This window comes from Protomyctophum parallelum (assembly GCF_964188405.1).
Source record: "Protomyctophum parallelum genome assembly, chromosome: 7".
Lineage (NCBI taxonomy): Eukaryota > Metazoa > Chordata > Actinopteri > Myctophiformes > Myctophidae > Protomyctophum > Protomyctophum parallelum.
Window position 1 is genome coordinate 29,519,851 of NC_139705.1, and position 22,222 is coordinate 29,542,072.

Below are 22,222 nucleotides of genomic sequence, written 5' to 3' on the forward strand. Positions count from 1 at the left end.
TGATGCGCAAGTTTGTTTACTCTGACTATAGTGTCATGGCGGCGCCCATATCGCGTTTCAAATGGATATATTCCTCCTTATTTCCTTCAGCTGCTCCAATCCAGCACAAAGCACTGCAGTCAAAGTAAGTTGTTGAGTCCCAGCAGATTATGATGATCCCATTCCCACCGGCTATACCACCGTGTGTGTGTGTGTGTGTGTGTGTGTGTGTGTGTGTGTGTGTGTGTGTGTGTGTGTGTGTGTGTGTGTGTGTGTGTGTGTGTGTGTGTGTGTGTGTGTGTGTGTGTGTGTGTGTGTGTGTGTGTGTGTGTGTGTGTGTGTGTGTGTGTGTGTGTGTGTGTGTGTGTGACGTGTGCGCCGTGTATGCACATCATGTGAGCGAGCGAGCGAGAGAAAAAGAGAGAGAGAGAGAGAGATAGACAGACAGACACTGAAAGAGGCTGCGCGTGTGCGTTCGTGTGTGTGTAGCCTAGCTACTTTTGAGCGAGAGAGAGACAGACAGATACTGAAAGAGACTTTGCGTGTGTGTGTTTGATTATCAAATATTAATTCTGGGTTTGGTCTTACTTTGTTTATAAATCCAGACTCAAATTAGTATTGCCACCACCACTAATAAGAGCAGCTATGAGCTATCTCAGCCTATCTGCACAGTATACAACATTCACTGGAGCAGTGGAACTGGAACCCTCATGTTGTGTTGGTTGTAGCCTACTTGTATTTAGTTGTTTGCTATAAATATGTATTGATAGGCCTACATAGCATCATCAAAATCACCACCAGTCCCCCCTGCTATTGGTATTATTATCACTTTACTGAACTGAAGGCATGAATGAATGGCCTGGAAGTGGGAGCCCGTTTTTCTTTTTGAGTGGTGCAACCACTCCTATTATAGACAACTATGTGTGTCCCTGGCTGGCTGGCTGTGTCCCCATGTCCCTGGGTCTGAGCACGGAAATAGCATATTTTCTCCACCAAGTGTTTTGGATGCGGGGCGGCTCGCCGGAACCGGCACCGGCGAGCTGAGTCGAAAAGTAACAAAAAAGTTACTTTTCAAAGTAACGCTTTTCTTTTTGGTTTAAGTAACAGTAAAGTAACTAAGTTACTTTTGAAATTATGTAACTAGTAACTGTAACTAGTTACTTTTTAAAAGTAACGGTCCCAACACTGTCTGTGACTGACTGTTTACTACAGCCAGTAAGACCCGCCCTACTATCAGACTGTCTCTGATTGGCTTACCCTGAAATATGGCCCTACGTTAGCCAATCAATGACCTCTTCTGCGACGTGCTTTGTTTCATTTAGGGTGTGAAGCCATGTGGGCTCAGAGGCTAGTATGAGAGGCAGCACAAACGAAACTGTCAACACAGAGAGCGCTCTCTCTGCAGTCGGCACAGAGACGCCTGTATGATAGACTCACGGAGCTGCATGGCGAGACTTTTCACTTGGATCACATAGTTGACATAATAACGCCATAACGCGGTTAACACACGCACAGTACCTATAACGCCGTTATGGAATGGGGAAATGTAAAGCGTTATGTTACAAATTATTGCAAATAATAGTTTCGTTATGTAACGTAACGCGATGTAAGGGCATTAGTTACAACACTGGTCAAAAGGCAGAATAAAAGCGTGATGCGTTTTTTAACATAACAGTAGCGTTGTTCACTAGGCATTAACGCGTATGGAATGGACGGAAAGGATTTCTTGTATGAGAACCATTGGTTGGAACTTGGAAGTGACATTACACAAGCTTCCGTTTTGAACGTGTATTAGTTTTAATAGTTATATTAGTTCGTATTTTGAATTTAATTGTGTGTCGGTAACTATTAATGAAATAGTTAATAGAATTATATGAATTTTGCCTCTGACCTATCTAGCTCGTGTCTTTTTTTGTTTGAAATAATGTGAGTCAAGACACCCCATGAGGGCCCCCGCCATGGAGATAGAGGTTAGGATATTAACAGCTTCCGCTCCATTGGTGTAGATCTAAGTCAAGATTACTGTGCATTCGGTCGATCAAGCCATAATGCTACTTACGTTAGCATCGGGTAGCTAGCTGTTGTGGTCACAAGACTCGGTCACCCATCTTAGATCATCGGCACCATTATAATCCATTCTATCTGTTTCTTTCAATCGCCGTATCTCCTATTCCTTGTCCCAGATGGCATTTTTGGTCAAAACAGCGTTTCTTTGATGGCACAGAGCCGACGATGGGGACAAAATAAGAGCTCAACTGGAAAAAATGCTGGTGTGAATTAGATCCAAATTTTTCAATAAATGCTAGCGGCTAGAGTGTAACGATGCCTCTACAAACAGTTTAGGACATAATGAGGTTTCCACACGAAGGAGACGATATATAAAAGAGACTCTCGTGGTCTCGGACTGACCACCGTTGTAATTGTATTATGTACGTTTTTTGTTATGAGGACTATACGGATGAAAATGAGCATTTCTGGCAAATTCCCATACATTTACAGACAGTACTTTAGAGATCGTGGCTGTAGAATGGAAACCTCACATGTCCAAAATGGTTACTCTTTTAGAAAGAGTTGCGTTGCGACACTTTTGATCCTGTAAAGAATTATGGAGATGAGAGGTTTCTGCCCGACGGCAAGGATATTATGTATTTATTGTTCATTATCATCAACACTTGCTGTCCGTTCCAAATATACCAATACATGAAACACTCAGGGAATCAGGATACAGAAGCTTGCTGCTGCTATATAGGTAAGAGTCTAGCTGTTGTCACTGCTCACTGTCCCTGTTTATTTATTATACATCCTTTCTTAATTAATGTAATTTCCTAGATGAAAGAGAAGTGATTAAAGTTCCATGGGTTGGGGGAGGGGAGGAGAGAGAGAGGCGCAGTGGTCAGTACTTTTACTTCTACTTCTACTTTATAGATTTTGATTATTATTACAAAACATACATTAATCATTTTAATAGACATTTCAGCCCATTTGAAAATGAGCAGATATACAAGCTCACAATAAGCTGTGAGCTTGGAAATCGGCTATTTTCAAAAGATTTGTATATCTTTTTGAAAAGTTGGAATGGGACATTTTGCACATTTAGTACTATTTTGATGCCAGTACTGTACTATTACTCAAGTAAATTTCCAGACTTTTAATTTTACATTGCAGTATTGATACTTTTACTTGAGTTAAACAAATTGTGTGGACTTTTTTAGAACCCCTGATAATTGGTTCTGGACAACTACACCCCTCCCTCTCTCTCTCTCTCCCTCCATTCTTCTTCTTCCCATACAGGGTTTAATGTAGCCGCAATTTGCAACACTAGATTATTTTTAATGGGTTGCAACACCCTCCATTGACAGCCCATTGATCCGAACAGGAAAGGTCTGATTGCATTAAACAACGTCAAACTCACCAACATTGCAGCCGTATGGAAAGCTTGAATTATCCTCTTTCTATCTGCAACGCGTTTGTTTTATAAACATCCACCGTAGACATGTTATGAGCTGCTTTCTGTCAAGACATTCTGTGCAGGTGATTGGAAGTGTTGGAGTTTTTTTAGAAGCACTCATTTTCATTAACCCAACGTGCCGCTAGCCTCCTGCAGTGTTGATTTCGTCGACTAAAACCAAGACGACGCATTGTGGGCTTGTAGATCGGCTATATTCAGTGAAAATTAATATGACGGCATCAAGGTCCGCCAAAATACATTTTGTTCGACTAAATCAACTTTAAAATCTTATGATATTTAGTTGACTAAAACTATACTAACACTAAAACATTCCAGGTGACTAAATGTGACTAAAACTAAATTAAAACTATTCAAGAGACTACAACTAAAACTAAAATAAAACATCTCTGCCAAAAACAACACTGGCCTCCTGCATTATGTGCAAATCCGAAACAAGGCAGGGTTTGATGTTCTCTCTTTCTCTGTCATTTAAACAGAAGACTAAACTATGGCTACTGGAATAGGTTCCCCTATAAAGGACATCTCAGAGGGAAGGACTATAGGGACGTACATATTGTGTTGTGTATGTAATGTATATGTATTTTAAAGTATTGTTGTTCAGTGGAAATAAGTCTTCAGACTTTACTGTGAAATCTTAGTGCTGCACGATTAATAAAAAAATAAAAACATGGAGATCCAGATCCAGACACCTCACCTATGCCATCTCGTTTCTAAATTTGAACAAGAATGGTGCAGCACTAGTTGGCGGTCCAATTCATTTCATAGTTACTCATGTTTTTGCTACAAGAGAGAATTTAAGAGAGATTTAAGTCAAGCACTTTGATGTTGTCTGTTTAAAGTCACAGTAGTTAGTTGGTTCCAACTTCCAGCTGACACATTATTTTGAATGTAGTAATGTAGTAACTACAGACTATAGAGACAATACATATTTTCATGGAAAAAATAATAATTGTGTGAGAATCGTGATCTCAATTCTTGTGGAGGAAAATCGAGATTCACATTTGAGCAAGAATGGTACAACACTAGATTTGATGATCTCTCTCTCTCTCTCTCTCTCTCTCTCTCTCTCTCTCCCTCAGGGTTTGATGAATACTTCACGGCTCTCACTCTGGAGAACAACCGTCGTAACGTGTGGTTCGCTGAGTTCTGGGAGGAGAACTTTGACTGTCGTCTGCTCAGTTCATCCAAGAGAGAGGACACCAGCCGCAAGTGCACAGGTACACACACACACACACACACACACACACACACACACACACACACACATACACCTGTAAACACACACACACACACACACACACACACACACACACACACACACACAGGTAAACAGACACACAGGTAAACGCAAGCACAGGTAAATACTATGTCTATGTTCTGTGTGAGACGCCACTGTGAGACTTTGTGTAAGTCAGGTGTTACATGTCATTAGTCTGGCGTGGCCAGACACGAATCTGCCGGTGCCCATGGCGTGATTTCCACAGTGATATACTGTAGTCTGGCCACGCAAGGTGAGGCGAACATGTCATATGATTGTGAACAGTGATATAGTCTGGCCAGGCGAGGCTAACATGTCATATGGTTGTGAACATGACCTTTTATTCCCGTTAGATGGAACAGCGTGGCTCTGGGCGTACCTCCACCCCCTGCTCTTATCTGTGACACCGCCACAGTTCCTAAATGCTAAACGTTTCCCTAGCCGACGGCCAGATGGAGACACACACAGAGGTTATCATTCTATTAACAATGGCTTTTTTGTCTTCAGGTCACACAGACTGAGGTCACATGACCCGTCTGTCTGTCTGTCTGGCTCCATGTGGCCAGCTGTGTCCTGCTGTAATGCAGGAGGTCACAGTTCGGGACATTTTTCAAAGCGGGTACCGCCCGCTACACTCTAGGGTGGCTGTGACTCAAGTCCAGTGGTGTCAGCAGAATAATTTGATGATATTTGGTTAAATTATCAATGTCACTTCAGTTTAACCACTCAGACCCGTCACCCTCTATAAGTTTGTAAAACGGACCCTGGGTTGCACTGCACTTATGGTGTCTACATCAAATCTGTTTGCATTTAGCTTGACGATCAATTGCGACACAAACAATTGTGATTGACAATTTAATTGTGTTTTTGGTATTGAGCATTGGAACATATGAATATAAAAGTGATTTATGTTTGGCTTTTAGGCTTCGTAAACAAAAGGTGCACTCGACAGATACTTTTTATGAATAGTGGAAATAGAGGGTATGCACATGTATGAAGTGAATGGCAGATCGAGTGGCAAATCGAGTGGCAAAGTGAGTGACAAAGTTAATTTAATGGTGTTTAAAGACATTTACTGCAATCAGATAGGACTTTTCTGTTTGGATGTATGGACTGTCAAGGCCAGAAAGTAGTTTTTTTGCCACTCAGTAGACGTTCCCGCATAACTTCCGGGTATGATTATGATGTCACGCGCATACCCTCTATAGCAGATATACAAACTCAAAATGCAAACGTGATGCATTCATGAAAAAAAAAAAACTCACTTTTGACCAAACAAATAGGTATGGTGCTATGCTATGAGGACTGCTGGGGGAACTAGACAACAACTAGAACTGCACTCTGTCGAGTGCATACTTGCTTGTTGCACACTAGTTGGCCAACTAGTGCGCAAGCAGAGCGCGCAAGTACTTTCGACTGCTGTAAACTGTGGAATCTCAGTATCTGTGAAGGATACACTTTTGATGCGTATGCAAATAAAACAGCAAATTTGTGCCTGATTTGCTGGGACCAGATTACATAAATGACCATATTTCTTACGTCATCATTGAGAGCTAGTCATACATATATATAATTTGTAAGTTGATTAGCGGTATACTGTGGTTACTTTGCGCAAAAACCGTCCCAGCCAACCCGCCACTTTTGATGCGTATGCAAATAAAACAGCAAATTTGTGCCTGATTTGCTGGGACCAGATTACATAAATGACCATATTTCTTACGTCATCATTGAGAGCTAGTCATACATATACACACCATGTACTCTGGTCCCAGCAAATCAGGCACAATTTGCTATTTTATTTTACAGATTATATATAATAGTATACTGTATGTATGACTAGCTCTCAATGATGACGTAAGAAATATGGTCATTTATGTAATCTGGTCCCAGCAAATCAGGCACAAATTTGCTGTTTTATTTTCATACGCATCAAAAGTAGCGGGTTGGCTGGGACGGTGCATACGGACTGGAATTACTTGCGCGCTCTGCTTGCGCAAGTAATTCTGCAGAATATACCCCATGTCCAGTCATTTGGATCAGGGAAAAATATTACTATATGTTATTGTGTTCTGGACTTGTCCTTTAAGTGTTTAAAATGCTGGTCTACGTCCAAACTGAAAATACCTAAAAATATATATATAAAAAAAATGAAAAATAAAAAGAACCCAGTGCATCAGATTAATTAAACATCCCCCAGCGAGACCAAGCCACCTGGAAGGCTAGTGTTTTCTGCCAACTGCACAGATGAGCACTTTGTATCACCTCTTGCACTGTGGCGTTATCTGACTGAACAAAAGCTCTTGTACGACAAAGTATGTCATTAATTTAAGGGAGATGATCATAAATCATAAAATGTATAAATGTGGAGATGCGGAGCCTGACAGCAACGATGTAGAACCATGACCGTAATTACAACGTGACATAAACACTTTCTGTTTTGGGGGGGATTTAGTTTCCATTCTGTTTGTCACTTTGGTTCCTTTTATCACGTTAAACATGTCAAACGCTTGTCGTCTTCAGGCAGACTGGGCGAATCCCAAGCTTCCATTAAAAAAAAGAAAATACATTTTAAATGTCTGTGTTATCCACACGTCCCCATTCTTCTCGCTTCACTCCCGACGCCGTTACGAAACCACAAACGCTTTAAAACCGCAATACATTTTCAACCTTTTTCATATCAGACCAAAAGCTGATTTATTTATTTATATATTAATTTATTTTCTCTCCATTGAAAAGCTTTTTGTCACAGCGCTCACAGCTCTCGCAGCTGAAAGGTTAGAGTGTGTGTGTGTCTGTGCGTGTTTGCGTGCGTGCTGAAATGCAGCACGGTGAGAGACCCCCAAAAAGAAAACAGGCTGAAATGTCAGCTTGGATTGCCGGTGACCTTCCGTGACCTCTCCCGTGGTTTCACGCCGCTCGCTCTCAGACGGTCGTTGTGTCCGTCATGGGACAGCGATGGACGTCCACCTCAAACCCCCTGACCCTGACCGGGTCAACACGTCCCCTCTGATCCCTCATCACCGCCATGCGAGGGAGGAGGAGGAGGGTTCCCATAGAAATTTAAATTACTATTTCATCAAAAAAAATGACTTTATGTCCATCGTTGACTCACCCCTGTACCCCATGTGTGTTGGATTGGACTCTGCCTCACTTCAATTCATCGAGTATTTTCGCATTGTGTGGATTCTTCATTTGCCGCACGTCGACTTGTGTTCAAGACATCACAGGCTGATCAAACGATTCAAAGTGATTTTATTTTTACCATTCGAACAAAGTCAGTTCGGTGAACTTCTCCTTCCACTTACCATGCAGCCAATGACGTTTGACGTATTTTGTTGTTTTTTTATTGATTATGTTTTTTTTTAAATTACGTTCGATCACGCTCTTCACCACCTAAAAGCGAATCGGCGGTGGCTCACGGGAAAGGTGTCAAAGCGTCTGGTAGTAGCCAATAACATCCCTGAACTCAGCTTGTATGGTACCTGGCCTTACCTCAGTTATGACCTGAACTCAGCTTGTGTGGTACCTGGCCTTAGTTCAGTTATGACCTGAACTCAGCTTGTGTGGTACCTGGCCTTAGTTCAGTTACGACCTGAACTCAGCTTGTGTGGTACCTGGCCTTAGTTCAGTTACGACCTGAACTCAGCTTGTGTGGTACCTGGCCTTACCTCAGTTATGACCTGAACTCAGCGTGTATGGTACCTGACCTTACCTCAGTTATGACCTGAACTCAGCTTGGATGGTACCTGACCTTACCTCAGTTATGACCTGAACTCAGCTTGTATGGTACCTGACCTTACCTCAGTTATGACCTGAACTCAGGTTGTGTGGTACCTGGCCTTAGTTCAGTTATGACCTTAACTCAGCTTGTATGGTACCTGACCTTACCTCAGTTATGACCTGAACTCAGGTTGTGTGGTACCTGGCCTTAGTTCAGTTATGACCTTAACTCAGCTTGTATGGTACCTGGCCTTACCTCAGTTATGACCTGAACTCAGCTTGTGTGGTACCTGACCTTACCTCAGTTATGACCTGAACTCAGCGTGTATGGTACCTGACCTTACCTCAGTTATGACCTTAACTCAGCTTGTATGGTACCTGGCCTTACCTCAGTTATGACCTGAACTCAGCTTGTGTGGTACCTGGCCTTAGTTCAGTTATGACCTGAACTCAGCTTGTATGATACATGGCCTTAGTTCAGTTATGACCTGAACTCAGCTTGTATGGTACCTGGCCTTAGTTCAGTTATGACCTGAACTCAGCGTGTATGGTACCTGACCTTACCTCAGTTATGACCTGAACTCAGCTTGTATGTTACCTGACCTTACCTCAGTTATGACCTGAACTCAGGTTGTGTGGTACCTGGCCTTAGTTCAGTTATGACCTGAACTCAGCTTGTGTGGTACCTGGCCTTAGTTCAGTTATGTTGCTATATCAGTGGTGCTCAAACGATCAAGGACCGTCAAAATCTATTTGGCCGCGGACCCTCATCTGACAATATTTTGTTCCAGGGACCACCCAGAAGCAAAGATTTCAGTTAAAAAGGTCTGCTTTAAAATATATATTCAAATATATTCTGGTGGTTACGGAGGCCGGTCGTGAAAGGCCAACGCACTGGAGGGAAGAGTTGAGGCGGGCGTGGAGTCACCGAAGCAGAGGGCCGTACTAAAGTTCACTGTGATCCTCGTCGTCTCAGAAAGATGCGACCGTCTCAGACTCCTGGGCAGAAATATGTGACTGTCTCAGACTCCTGGGCAGAAAGATGTGACCGATGAATCTATATCCTCGTGGTCTCAGAAAGATGTGACCAATGAACAGTGGTGGAAAGTATAGTACTTTTTCTTAAGTACTGTACTTCAGTACAATTTTGAGATATTTGTACTTTACTTGAGTATTTCCAATTTCCAGTACTTTTACTTCATCTCCACTACATCTCAGAGCCAACATTTTTACTTTTAATTCACTACAATTATTTGAAAACTTTATTTAGTTATACTTTGGCAATTTTGGGCATTTGGAAATAGCCGATCTACATTGCGACGCATTGTGAGCTTGTAGATCTGCTACTTTTGTACTTTTGTAACAGAGTACAGCTAGTAGAAGTCTTACTTTTACTTACAGTAAGTAAAACATTTGAGTACTTTTTACACCACTGCCTATGAATCTATATCCTCGTGTTCTCAGACTCCTGGGCAGAAAGATGTGACCGATGAATGGCAGCGTACGGTGCTTACCGTCTGAGTGTGCAGCGCTCCGCCCTTAATATCACCCAATCTGACGCTTTCTGCTACAAATCACTTCTGTCTCACAGCTGAGTGTATCTCTGCTTTTTTTTCTCTTTTTTGGGGGAAATATAATATAGCAAAAGCACACACTCCACTACTTTTCCTACTATGTTGTGTGTAATATCTGTTAAGTCTAGCAAAATGACAATTCATAAAGACATGCAAACCCATAAGCCCTGTCTTGGCCTTACTTCACCGTCTGGCTCCCTGCTAATTTTAGGATTGATTTAGAGGTTTATCTTATCTTTAAATGGGCTGCAGCCCCTCGCTATCTCTCTGAGCTCCTGGAACACCTACAGTTCTACTGCTCTGAGAGATGCTGATAAGTTATAGTCTACTGGAAGCCCCCATAAGACCCAGAAATGTTGGTTAGTATAAACTGTTATGATTCAAATGTCATCTATAGGCTTAGAAGATGAGATTAAGCTTGGTTGCTAAAAGTTTCACGTTGAGCAATTCGAGTTATTGGCATAATATGTGACCATAACATCCTGTATAAGGCAAAAACATCAAAATGTCATCATGCTTTAAGTAGCATATGACATGTCAAACTAGGGGGTTTTCATGATGCTGATCCATTCCCAGCGTTATGTTTGCAAAGAAAACACTCCTTGGGCTAAAAACGGCCATAGCCATTTTTAGGCCAAGGAGTGTTTTTTTTGCAAACATAATGCTTGGAATGGATTTGCATGATGAAATGTTGATGTTTTTGCCTTATACAAGATGTTAATGGGTATGGTCACATATTATGCTAATAACTCAAATTGCTCAACGTGCAACTTTTAGCAACCAAGCTTAATCTCATCTTCTAAGCCTATAGATGACATTTGAATCATAACAGTTTATACTAACCACCATTTCAGGGTTCATGAACATTCCAGTAGACTATTACTGCTGGTCAGCCCAAAACTAGCAATAAACCCATGCAGGGGCTTCATTTGGCATCTGCAGCCCCCAGGCTCTGGAACATAACCTGTCCCTCCATGCATCTGCAGCCCCCAGGCTCTGGAACATAACCTGTCCCTCCATGCATCTGCAGCCCCCAGGCTCTGGAACATAACCTGTCCCTCCATGCATCTGTAGCCCCCAGGCTCTGGAACATAACCTGTCCCTCCATGCATCTGTAGCCCCCAGGCTCTGGAACATAACCTGTCCCTCCATGCATCTGTAGCCCCCAGGCTCTGGAACATAACCTGTCCCTCCATGCATCTGTAGCCCCCAGGCTCTGGAACATAACCTGTCCCTCTATGCATCTGCAGCCCCCAGGCTCTGGAACATAACCTGTCCCTCCATGCATCTGTAGCCCCCAGGCTCTGGAACATAACCTGTCCCTCCATGCTAGATCTGCTCAGCCCATCAATGTTTTTTAGGTGTCTGCTTAAGACTTATTTATTTTCTCTATAGCTCATATTAGCTCATCCAATGTTTTCTCTTTTTTTGTAGCAGATCTTCAAGCTATATAATTAGGCTTACTAGTTGGTCTTACTGTCGCAGATCTTTGGTCTGAACTAGGCTTAAAGTTGCTGCTAGCTCCATATTCTGGTAGCAATCATCGCTTTCAGTAAAAAACAATTTATCCTCGTCACTCTATAGAGTGTGTTCAGTAAAAGGGTTTCTCCTCGTCTTTCTATAGAGTGTGTTCAGTAAAAGGGTTTCTCCTCGTCTCTCTATAGAGTGTGTTCAGTAAAAGGGTTTCTCCTCGTCACTCTATAGAGTGTGTTCAGTAAAAGGGTTTCTCCTTGTCACTCTATAGAGTGTGTTCAGTAAAAGGGTTTCTCCTCGTCTCTCTATAGAGTGTGTTCAGTAAAAGGGTTTCTCCTCGTCTCTCTATAGAGTGTGTTCAGTAAAAGGGTTTCTCCTCGTCTCTCTATAGAGTGTGTTCAGTAAAAGGGTTTCTCCTCGTCACTCTATAGAGTGTGTTCAGTAAAAGGGTTTCTCCTCGTCACTCTATAGAGTGTGTTCAGTAAAAGGGTTTCTCCTCGTCTCTCTATAGAGTGTGTGTTCAGTAAAAGGGTTTCTCCTCGTCTCTCTATAGAGTGTGTGTTCAGTAAAAGGGTTTCTCCTCGTCTCTCTATAGAGTGTGTGTTCAGTAAAAGGGTTTCTCCTCGTCTCTCTATAGAGTGTGTGTTCAGTAAAAGTGTTTCTCCTCGTCACTCCTTGGTAAACGGAAAATACATTTTCAGGTCGCTTGCAAATTTCATCCAATCAGGACATAATTTATCAGGTTAGATTTTTGCAGTGTTCCAGTTCCACATGTGTCTGCTGCTCCATTTTATTTGTTCCATCACTTCCAATTTCACTTGTTTGTCCTGATTTCCTGTATGACTATCTGGTTTGGATCAAAAGTATACTGTATATGACATCTCTATCTGGTTTGGATCAAATTGGTATCCTGACCTGAAAGAGTATTCCTTTCTGTTACTAAACGAACTGGAGAGACCGGGGAAACCCACAACCACTGCATGACACTGATCAGAAGAACTATCAGAACAGTTATTTACCACTTATTGCAACAATCACTTACTGAGCCTTTAACCCAATGGTTTTCAATATTGTGAAAAGGGCAGATCTACAAACTCCACTCGACACTCAAGAGTTACTATGGGGGGAGGCCACCAAATATTTGTGTGATATTAGTTTGTAGATTGAGTGATTGACCAGCTTTTATAGTATAGTTTGTCGATTACTTTTGATGCAGTAATTTTTCTTTTTTTCTTTTTATGTTATTTAAACACGTATTACAAGACCTTAAATTGCCACTTCCTCTGTCATCTGTGGACCCAGCAAAAACTATGTTGCGGCCCCCCACAGGTTGAGAACCACTGCTTTAACCCACTGTTGGGATTGTTTTGTACTCTCAATTTATAATGTAGGCATTTATAAAACGCTCTAAATCCAGAGTGATTTGCAGTAAGAAAGAGCAACACATTAAATACATAGAAATGGTCATCAAAGATCATGAGTAAGCTAAGAACCTAACATATCCGTCTAACAGTAGAACATCTGTACAATGAAACTAGGAGTACACACTATAGAGTACTGTCTACATAATATGCTATCTGCCCCGCCCCCAGGCCAAGAGCGCATCGGCATCGACTCCAAGTACGAGCAGGAGGGCAAGGTGCAGTTTGTGATCGACGCGGTGTACGCCATGGCTCACGCCCTCCACGCCATGCACAGAGACCTGTGCCCCGACCACCCGGGGGTCTGCCCCCAGATGGAGACCGCCGAGGGCAAGACGCTGCTCAAGTACATCCGCAACGGAAGCTTCAACGGTGAGTGGCACGCTCCTCAGACCAGATCTCTCTAGGTGGTCCTCAGACCATGCAACTCTGTGTAGTCTAGGTGGTCCTTAGACCAGCTCTCCATCGTCATCCCGGTTCTCCATACTGTACATCTGGCATCAGTTTGTTGGTGATTTGCGCTCCTGCCTCGTTCTTGAGTACATCCACATATGTTAATGTGGGACGTCCTCGTGACCGGTGCCCGTGTGTTGGTTCCCACAGAACCAGTTCGCTGGCTGGCAGCTCTTGGTGTCTTTGGCAGTGTCCAGCTAGTCTCATTCTCCTGGCTGAAAATGTCTGGCTCACCCTTCCATTCCATCATACAGATTCTTGTTGGTAACATGTAGGCTATGAAAAGGAAGGGATGTCCGCACACTGATTCACTACTCCCAGGAAAATTATTTATTTATGAACAGCATTTTGACCCTTGTGGGTCTTCGTCAGGTATGTATTGTTGTATTGTTGCTTCCAAACTCTCCCATGTTGCTATGGAGACAGGCCAAAGCCTTCTAAAGCAGGGGTTCCCAACCTTTATATTGTCACGGACCGGCTGACAGTTTATAAAATGTTCGCGGACCGGCAAGGGGGGGCTAACGTTCTCACGGAAGACAGTTGACTGGCCCTTAAATAGTCTACCCGCTGCTATATTATTATATCATACCGTTATATCATTGACCTAAATGGCGTTATATCAAAAAAGTATGATTATTTATGTCTTTGGACATACGTGGAAAACTTTAGTTTACTTTTTTTTTATAAACTTTAGTTAAACATTCAGACTAGAGTACACATTACTTTACCTGGGTAACATCATCTTCTGATACTTGAATGTTTTGACATGAAATAATAATCCTGTACCATCACCGGCCACGTGTAGTGTTTTGTTTCATTAGCGCGAGCAACCGTGATAAGGCTGCAGCTGTTGCTGCTGCTACTGCTGCTCGCTGACCACACATGAACGGTAAAGATAGATACACTGTTATGCTACGCAACACTAAAGTAACACGGACTCGAAGCCGTTTATAAATCAGTCACTGACTCGTCCGCTGACGAATCCTTGGTTTTTTCATTCGAACGGACAGAGTAAACTTTTCACTGCTGTTTGGAAAGTCCTTGTGAAGATGTGTCGTCGCACAACCCCCCCCCCCACAATCAGAAGCGTTTTCAAAGTGACGAGGAGGATACAAAGACTGCCTGAAAGGCATGCATTTGCATTCATATGGATGATTAAGGGTCGCGCAGACTCGTGCTCTACATGCACTCTACACTGCCCAGGTTTATTTAATCTTTTAGTGTGTGTGCATCCTGCACATTACTTTTTGTCTTGTTTTGTGAACTAAGCTTGAAAATGGAATCGTTGTAAATGCAGTCCATCCGGGGGAATTACATTTTCTTCACTTCTTCCCTTTCCTGTTGAAGAAGGAAGACGTTAGAGAGGTGACTCAGAGATATCAGTAAATACTAAAACCTTGTATTTATATATACAGAGCGCCATATGATTATTAATTTAGGCTAATGTTTTGATTTGTAAAGAACAACACTTGCTTCTCTGCAATAAGTTACTTTTATTCGATTAATAACACATGAGAATGATAATAACCAACAATATAAACTTTCGGTTTTATGCCCTAACATCATTTTCACCGAACACAGCTTTGTTCGCGCTGCCGTGATATTATGCTAAATCACAGCAGCGTGACAACAAGCCCCCGGTGTCCTCGTCTCGATGCGAGACACGAGCTGAAGCAGCCACAGCATGTAAACTAGCGTCAGTCCAGACTCCAGGCAGCCCCATATGGAACCTGTCACTCCGCTATTGTACACAACTATATGCTTTTATCTACGCTTTTCATCCGTTTTTAATTCTAAATGCCCCATCCATGGGACAAAAGCGATATAAACGGCTTCTTCATTGAGCGAATTTGGCTTTGTTGTTGTCTGCTCTCTGCTGAATGCTGACTGCACGCAATGATCTACCAGAGCCATCTAATAGAAGACTTGCAATATTGAGGGGGCAGAAAACAGCCCAGTCATGTACTCATGCGAGCCCATAGACTCCAATGCTGCATTCCGTAAACTTCTGGTTGTCCCCATGCTCAATAGAAGTCTATGTAGAAGAGCCTCCATAGGACTGGCCCCATGAAGTGAACAGAGTTTGCGTAACTCTCTTACTCTATGGCTCTGTGATGTATACAGGCTGCTTGGTGCACCGTTGTATCTGGTCCGACTGGCTGAAACACGTCCTGTGAGAAATGTTCCGGGGTGAAAAAACAGACGGACGTGCGCATGTAATGAAATATTGCAAGTCGGCTCGTGATTTCGATACACTGTATCGAACGTCAATTTCGATTCGATTTCGATACGTATCGAGAATCGTGACAGCCTTAGTAAATACATCAGAGGCCAAGATGCCCATCACGTACCAGAGGAATACAGTAGTCCATTCCTGATCAGTTACAGGAACTGTATAGCTTAGCTCATTGAGACCAGAGAACACATTATACAAAATGTGTCTTCTAAATCAAAGACAGTTTTCTATGTTTTCTATGTTTATCAGTGATGCTCAAACAATTTCATGTCAAGGACCCTACAACATATCATATTGTGTATTTGGCCGCTGACCCCCATCTGAAAATATTCCATGAACTGGTTAAAAGCTATAAGGTGACACAGATGCGTTCCAGGTCTTCATGGGTTAAGAAAAAGTAGAATATCCACGATTCATCGTATTGATCCCTGCTCTAAGTGCTCTACCCACAGGTCTGCAATATGACATCCATACCCTCCTTGGAAGTCAAATGTTCCGTTCACCTAATATAAACCAAAGGTAGTTGCAAATAAATGTTGGAGAGAGAGAGATTTTCAAGACCTCTCTATTCAATCTTTTTCCAGTAAATGATGAACATGAAAAAAAAGCAATTTGTAAGGTTCCATCAATAATGCAGCTCCTACACACCACACCTGTAGAAACCCCCCAATGTCCCCCACTAGACTGTAATAGGCCTTTTCGACTTTAATGCGAGCTGCCATTATCCCCTTTGCCATCAACAGGGGATCAACTGACCCCAAACCCTGCACCTTATTCCTCCTCGTTTTCCAAATTGCCAACTTAACAAATCCGTATACAAAATTGACCAGTACTACAACAGGTCTTCTCTTACTGCTGTATTTCGGACCAAAGATAGAATTTTCAAGAGAAAAATGTTCCCCTATTTGCCTTGTAATCCCCTCTGCAAAATCTAACACCCTATTTAGCCAGGGGGAGGGAGAGAGAGAGAGCAATCTTATTTCCTTATTTCTACAATCAGTGTTTTCTCTTGATTCATCAGTAGTCTGCATTTAGAAAGCCATGCATGAACCATGTTAGTCTGGAGTTGCAGTTTCTATCTGAATAATTATAACATGCACATATCATTTTACAAAAAAGCCGACGTATGTGTCCCCCCTGTCCGGGGAACAACATGTTCCGGGGAACAACTGGCTGAAACTCAATTGTAATATGTGACTCTTTTTGATACAGAGACAGTCACGGCGGCAAGACTAACTGTTCAGGAGAGATCTTTTTTGTTTTTAATCCAAAATGAGTTAATAGCACAGGCAGACTTTTCACATACTAGAGCATGTCGGAAATAAGTGTCGGAGCTGAAATCGACATGTAAATATGAAATAAATGCTTAAACATGTAGCTATAGGTGTAATGTTAGAGACCATGCACAGAAGTGAACCTTTCAAGCCTGTTTTCTCAACTCGCTGTTTTCTGCAAGACATTACTCTATAAGCCATATCTTCAAAACTGGTGGGTCAAACTGAACAACCAATATGTCAATTTGAAGCTACTGTATGATAAATAAAAAATAATAACATCAATGACCAGTCAGAAACGGTCACATATACTGATAGTAGTGAGCTACAGTAGTAGTAGTAGTAGTAGTAGTAGTACAGAAGCACAATTTGGAATTTGCACTCTATGGCCAGAACAATGATGAAGTCTGTGTGAGTGCTGCATTCCCACAATGACCATAATGCTTCACTGCACTGCTCCTCCTTGTGGAGATGGGTGAGGGCTGTCTTACTGAGACATGTAGTCAAGGAAGGAAATATCTATAAAAGCACACATTAAAAAACAGGAAAGGATAGGATATAGTGTTTCTTGTGTCTTAAACATCATTAAAATCTGATCTAGATCTGGTGAAGTGGCCCTTTTAGACCTGGGGTCGATACTACAAATGCCTTCTAAATCAGTAGTTATCAAACCTTTTCATGTCAAGGACCCCAAAATTTGTCCGCAGACCCCCATCTGAAAATGTTTTCTGCCACGGACCCCCAGAAGATAAAATATATATATATATATATTTAAAAAAAATAAAAAAAATAGTACCACTGTTACGACCAAATAATGTCTAGGGGTGATTGAGCGTAACATATAGTGGAGAAACAGAAACCAGATTATTTTTCAACGGTCGTCCTAACTATTTTAACTATATCAAAGTAGCATGGTGGCTGGGAGAGAGAGGACCCTGGCCTGTCTCCCCGCTGGCCTCCAGGCAAAGACTGTAGGTGAGCACCCGTTTCGGATGTTATTCAGCAGGGGGAGTCCTTGACCAGGCTATGTCTGTATCTGTATTTTTGTATTGCATCGCGGTGCCGGGGGGACTTGAATTGACAAGTGCGTGAGTGTGTGCGTGCGTGCGTGTGTGCGCGTGCGCAACACATAATAATAATTAATAACCCATCCGTTACTACATGTGGAGTCTGTCAACTCCCGCAATTTCCTTCTTCCCATATTGCACTGCGACGTAACTCTGGGATGCGCCGCCCAAAGGTCGGCGGAATTCTAGTAATAATAATAATAAACAAAAAATCTGTGGATTATTGTGAGCTTGGCACCTCCTCATGCTGATCACCAACCTAGCCACATTTTGCTGTGAGTGTTCAATTGGGTTGAGGTCTGGACTCACGGCAGGTCATTACATCCTCTCCACTCCAACAATTCTGGAGGTACTCTGTGATGATCCTGGCTATGTGCGGGCGAGCATTGTCTTTCTGGAGGATGGCGTTAGGTCCCAGATTCTGTTGGCTCCAGAATGTTTATTAAATTATTTTCTTCTGTTGCTGCCGGTAGTCATGGCTTCCAGTTCCCATCTGATGTTGTGTGGGAGTTCAGACTGATCCAGACCATACTGAATAACTGCTAGTTTACACAGCGTCCTAAGTGTAGGAATCAAGTCTAAGACATACAGGTCATCAGAATATGTGTGGTCTGCTTTGATTCCCCCAAAGATGTTCACACGACCTCCATTCATGCAACAGCACATGTCATACACTGGACACGGTCCTTCCCCCTTAGGCTCAACCTTCTTCCAGGATAAGCTCTCTGGACTGAATGTCCACATATCATTGAAGGTCTGGTCATCGTTGCGGCCACCAAATATGTACAGCTCTCTGTTGTAGGCAAAGGCTGAATGGAAGCAGCGTCCTTCTGGAACAAGGTGTGCAGAAGGTGTGTCCAGCCAGAGGTTGGTCTTTGTGTCAAACACTCTGATAGTGTTGTAGTACTGAGACCCCAAGCATCCCCCAAATACAAACATCTTTGCCCCGCTGATGGTGGCAGAGTGACAGTATGAAACAGGAGGTGGAGTTCCTCTGGTGTTGATTAAAGACCAGACCATTGTGCTGGTGTCAAACTTGTAGGTGTCATTGGTGTATCTGGAGTTGCGTCCTCCATGGATAAACATGACCTTCCCCAACACACAGGCTGAGTGGTTGATCCTCACCTGCGGAACAGACCCAGAAACCTTGGGCGTCATCCATTTGTGGGTGTCGACATCAAATGCATAGAGCACGTTGTCCCCACGAGGAGTGTTGGAAATACCCGCTTCAGTAAGTAATAACCCCCCCCAGACGTAGATGGTATCTTCTATTAGCATAGCTGTGTGTTCTGCACGTCTGAAGGGAACCGTATGATGGTGTTGTTCTAACTTCCTCCAGCATAAAGACACTGTGTTGAAGACATGCACATCAAGGTGATCACTGTCCCCGTCATCACTTTCTCCTCCTCCTCCAATGAAGTAAACTTCATGTCCCACTGTCACCGAAGCATGACCCCCGGCTCTTGTTGGGGACCCTTTCACGTGCACCGTCCAGCAAAACATCTGTTAAACGAGCACTTCTATGAATACAATGTAATCAAACCAGTCTGTGTACGAGAATGGAGAGCTGTTGTGTGCAGCTCCACTTAAATTGCTTCAGTGGAACAAAAATGTCACACAAAGTCCGACCAATCAGCAAAGCCGGTTTGGGTCGGCCAATAAAATAAGGCAATGCCTGTTGATCTCCTTTATATGGCAAAGTGATCACCAGCGCAACCTCTCTTTAGCTACACAGCAGACAGTGTGTTCAGCTACACAGCAGAAAGACAGTGTGTTCAGCTACACAGCAGACAGACAGTGTGTTCAGCTACACAGCAGACAGACAGTGTGTTCAGCTACACAGCAGACAGACAGTGTGTTCAGCTACACAGCAGACAGACAGTGTGTTCACCTACACAGCAGACAGACAGTGTGTTCAGCTACACAGCAGACAGACAGTGTGTTCAGCTACACAGCAGACAGACAGTGTGTTCAGCTACACAGCAGACAGACAGTGTGTTCAGCTACACAGCAGACAGACAGTGTGTTCAGCTACACAGCAGACAGACAGACAGTGTGTTCAGCTACACAGCAGACAGACAGACAGTGTGTTCAGCTACACAGCAGACAGACAGTGTGTTCAGCTACACAGCAGACAGACAGACAGTGTGTTCAGCTACACAGCAGACAGACAGTGTGTTCAGCTACACAGCAGACAGACAGTGTGTTCAGCTACACAGCAGACAGACAGTGAGTTCAGCTACACAGCAGACAGACAGACAGTGTGTTCAGCTACACAGCAGACAGACAGACAGTGTGTTCAGCTACACAGCAGACAGACAGACAGTGTGTTCAACTACACAGCAGACAGACAGACAGTGTGTTCAGCTACACAGCAGACAGACAGTGAGTTCAGCTTAGAGCACAGCACGGGTCCACCCAGACCCGAATACCCGAGATCCGACCCGAGAACCGAGCCGGGTCGGGTGCAAAATATTGACGTGCTGTCGGGGAACGGGCGGTTCCATTTCAAAGCTGCGGATCTCGTTTCGGGTATCTGAAATGCAGAATACCCGAAATAACCGTGAGGATCCGAGATTTATAAATTAAACCCTTCAACTTTAAAAATAGGTTTCAAAAATAGACCTGCGTGCGTTGTAATTATTACATTCTAAAGTCCATATTGTCGGTTGAACAGAGTCAACGAGGGCTGGGTCTCGTCATGCACCTCGACATGAGCGAGAGCGCTCTCTCTCTCTCTTTCGCTTGCACACAAACACACACACACGACTATATAATTAATGCAATCATGGCGGCCCCCTTCAGCGAGCGAGGTGAAACGCAAAGCAACAAGCAATGTGGGACTAACCTCGCATCACCAGGCTTTCCACCTCGGAGGAAAAATGTGGGACAGTTTTGTTGTGATTGTCAACAGCTCTGGTAAGAATGTCGGTCGGTGCACAAAAATGCACTATAGCCTATGCAAGTTTGCAACCCTCCTCCTCCGCTGCGCTGTCTGGAGAGGCGGCGGGCTGCACGTTGTTCATAGAGAGCATTCTCATGTCATGTTAAAGCATATAATATTGCAGAGAACACACTACGGGTCCGGATCTCGGATCGGATCAGCGCCGTTTTGGTCAAAACTTCTCGGCTCCGTTTCGGACCGGATCCAAAACTTTCGGGTCCGGTTCTGGGCCGGGTGCGGCCAATTAGAATGTTCTCGGATCCGGATCGGGTCGGTTCTGATATCACCGGGTCCTTTTCGGACCGGGTCCAATTTTATGGACCCGTGCTGCCCTCTAGTTCAGCTACACAGCAGACAGACAGACAGACAGTGTGTTCAGCTACACAGCAGACAGACAGACAGTGTGTTCAGCTACACAGCAGACAGACAGTATGTTATAGATGGATTATAATTGCATCTTTGATGTATTTACATACTTTTACTTAAGTAAAACATTCGTGTACTTTTTCCACCACTTACCATTTGAGTACATGCACTTAGTTACTCCTCATCACTTGAGTACAGCAGTACTTCTCCGCCACTTGCCGGCCCGGTCGACCTCGCAGAAGCGTTTCTGATGATTAAAATAAGCAAAAAGGTCAGCGATGAAAAGTGACCCCATGGCTCAGGGGAGCCTCTGAGCGAGTGTGAGGCGACATGAGCAGCACATTCACATGTTAATAATGGCAGAGAGACGAGGTGATCCATCATCATTGTGTCAGATAGAAGCCGACAGGGGGGGAAGAAAAGTGCATGTGTGAGTCCAGACAGTGACATTAGTCCATGAAGACCTGAGACTAGATTCTACAAATGTATTCTCAATTGTGACATCTCAAGGCCCCCAAAAAATATATGTAATTGGCCACCAACCCCCATCTGAAAATCTGTAGTTCCAGAAATATGTAGTTCACAGAAGCAAATATATGAGTTAATGCAAATAAATCACGGCACTTCAACTTTAACATTGTGCAATTCAGGAAACTTTCATTGTTGTTATTGTTATCACTTTGAAACAGTCCATATAGGCCATTATATTCATAGTGGCTTCCCGTAATTGTTGCTGAAATTGTTGTTACTTAAAAAACGAAAATAACTCACCTCATGACTCCAACTGAGCTCAGCACATTACTGTTCTTGGTCGTAGTTTAACCAATTTAGACCTGAGACGGTACCAGATTATACAAATGTCTTCTAAATCATGACAGTTTTCTGCAAAACCCATGTTTCTATGTCAGTGGTGCTCAAACTATTTTATGTCAACCCCCAGAATTATCTGTATTTGGCTGCAGACCCCCATCTAAAATATGTTGTACCA

The 22,222-nt window shown here is 43.1% G+C and overlaps 1 protein-coding gene across 1 annotated transcript in view; it reads left to right on the forward strand.

Annotated features, from left to right (window-relative positions):
- LOC310862010 (metabotropic glutamate receptor 7-like) overlaps nt 1-22,222 on the forward strand; it is a gene marked incomplete at its 5' end in the record, with an annotated part of 184,899 nt that overhangs the window by 87,503 nt on the left and 75,174 nt on the right. The window contains 2 exons of the mRNA XM_083769746.1: nt 4,528-4,665; nt 13,066-13,270. Of these exons, the coding sequence (XP_083625872.1) occupies nt 4,528-4,665; nt 13,066-13,270 (343 nt within the window). The remainder of the gene's footprint in view (nt 1-4,527; nt 4,666-13,065; nt 13,271-22,222) is intronic.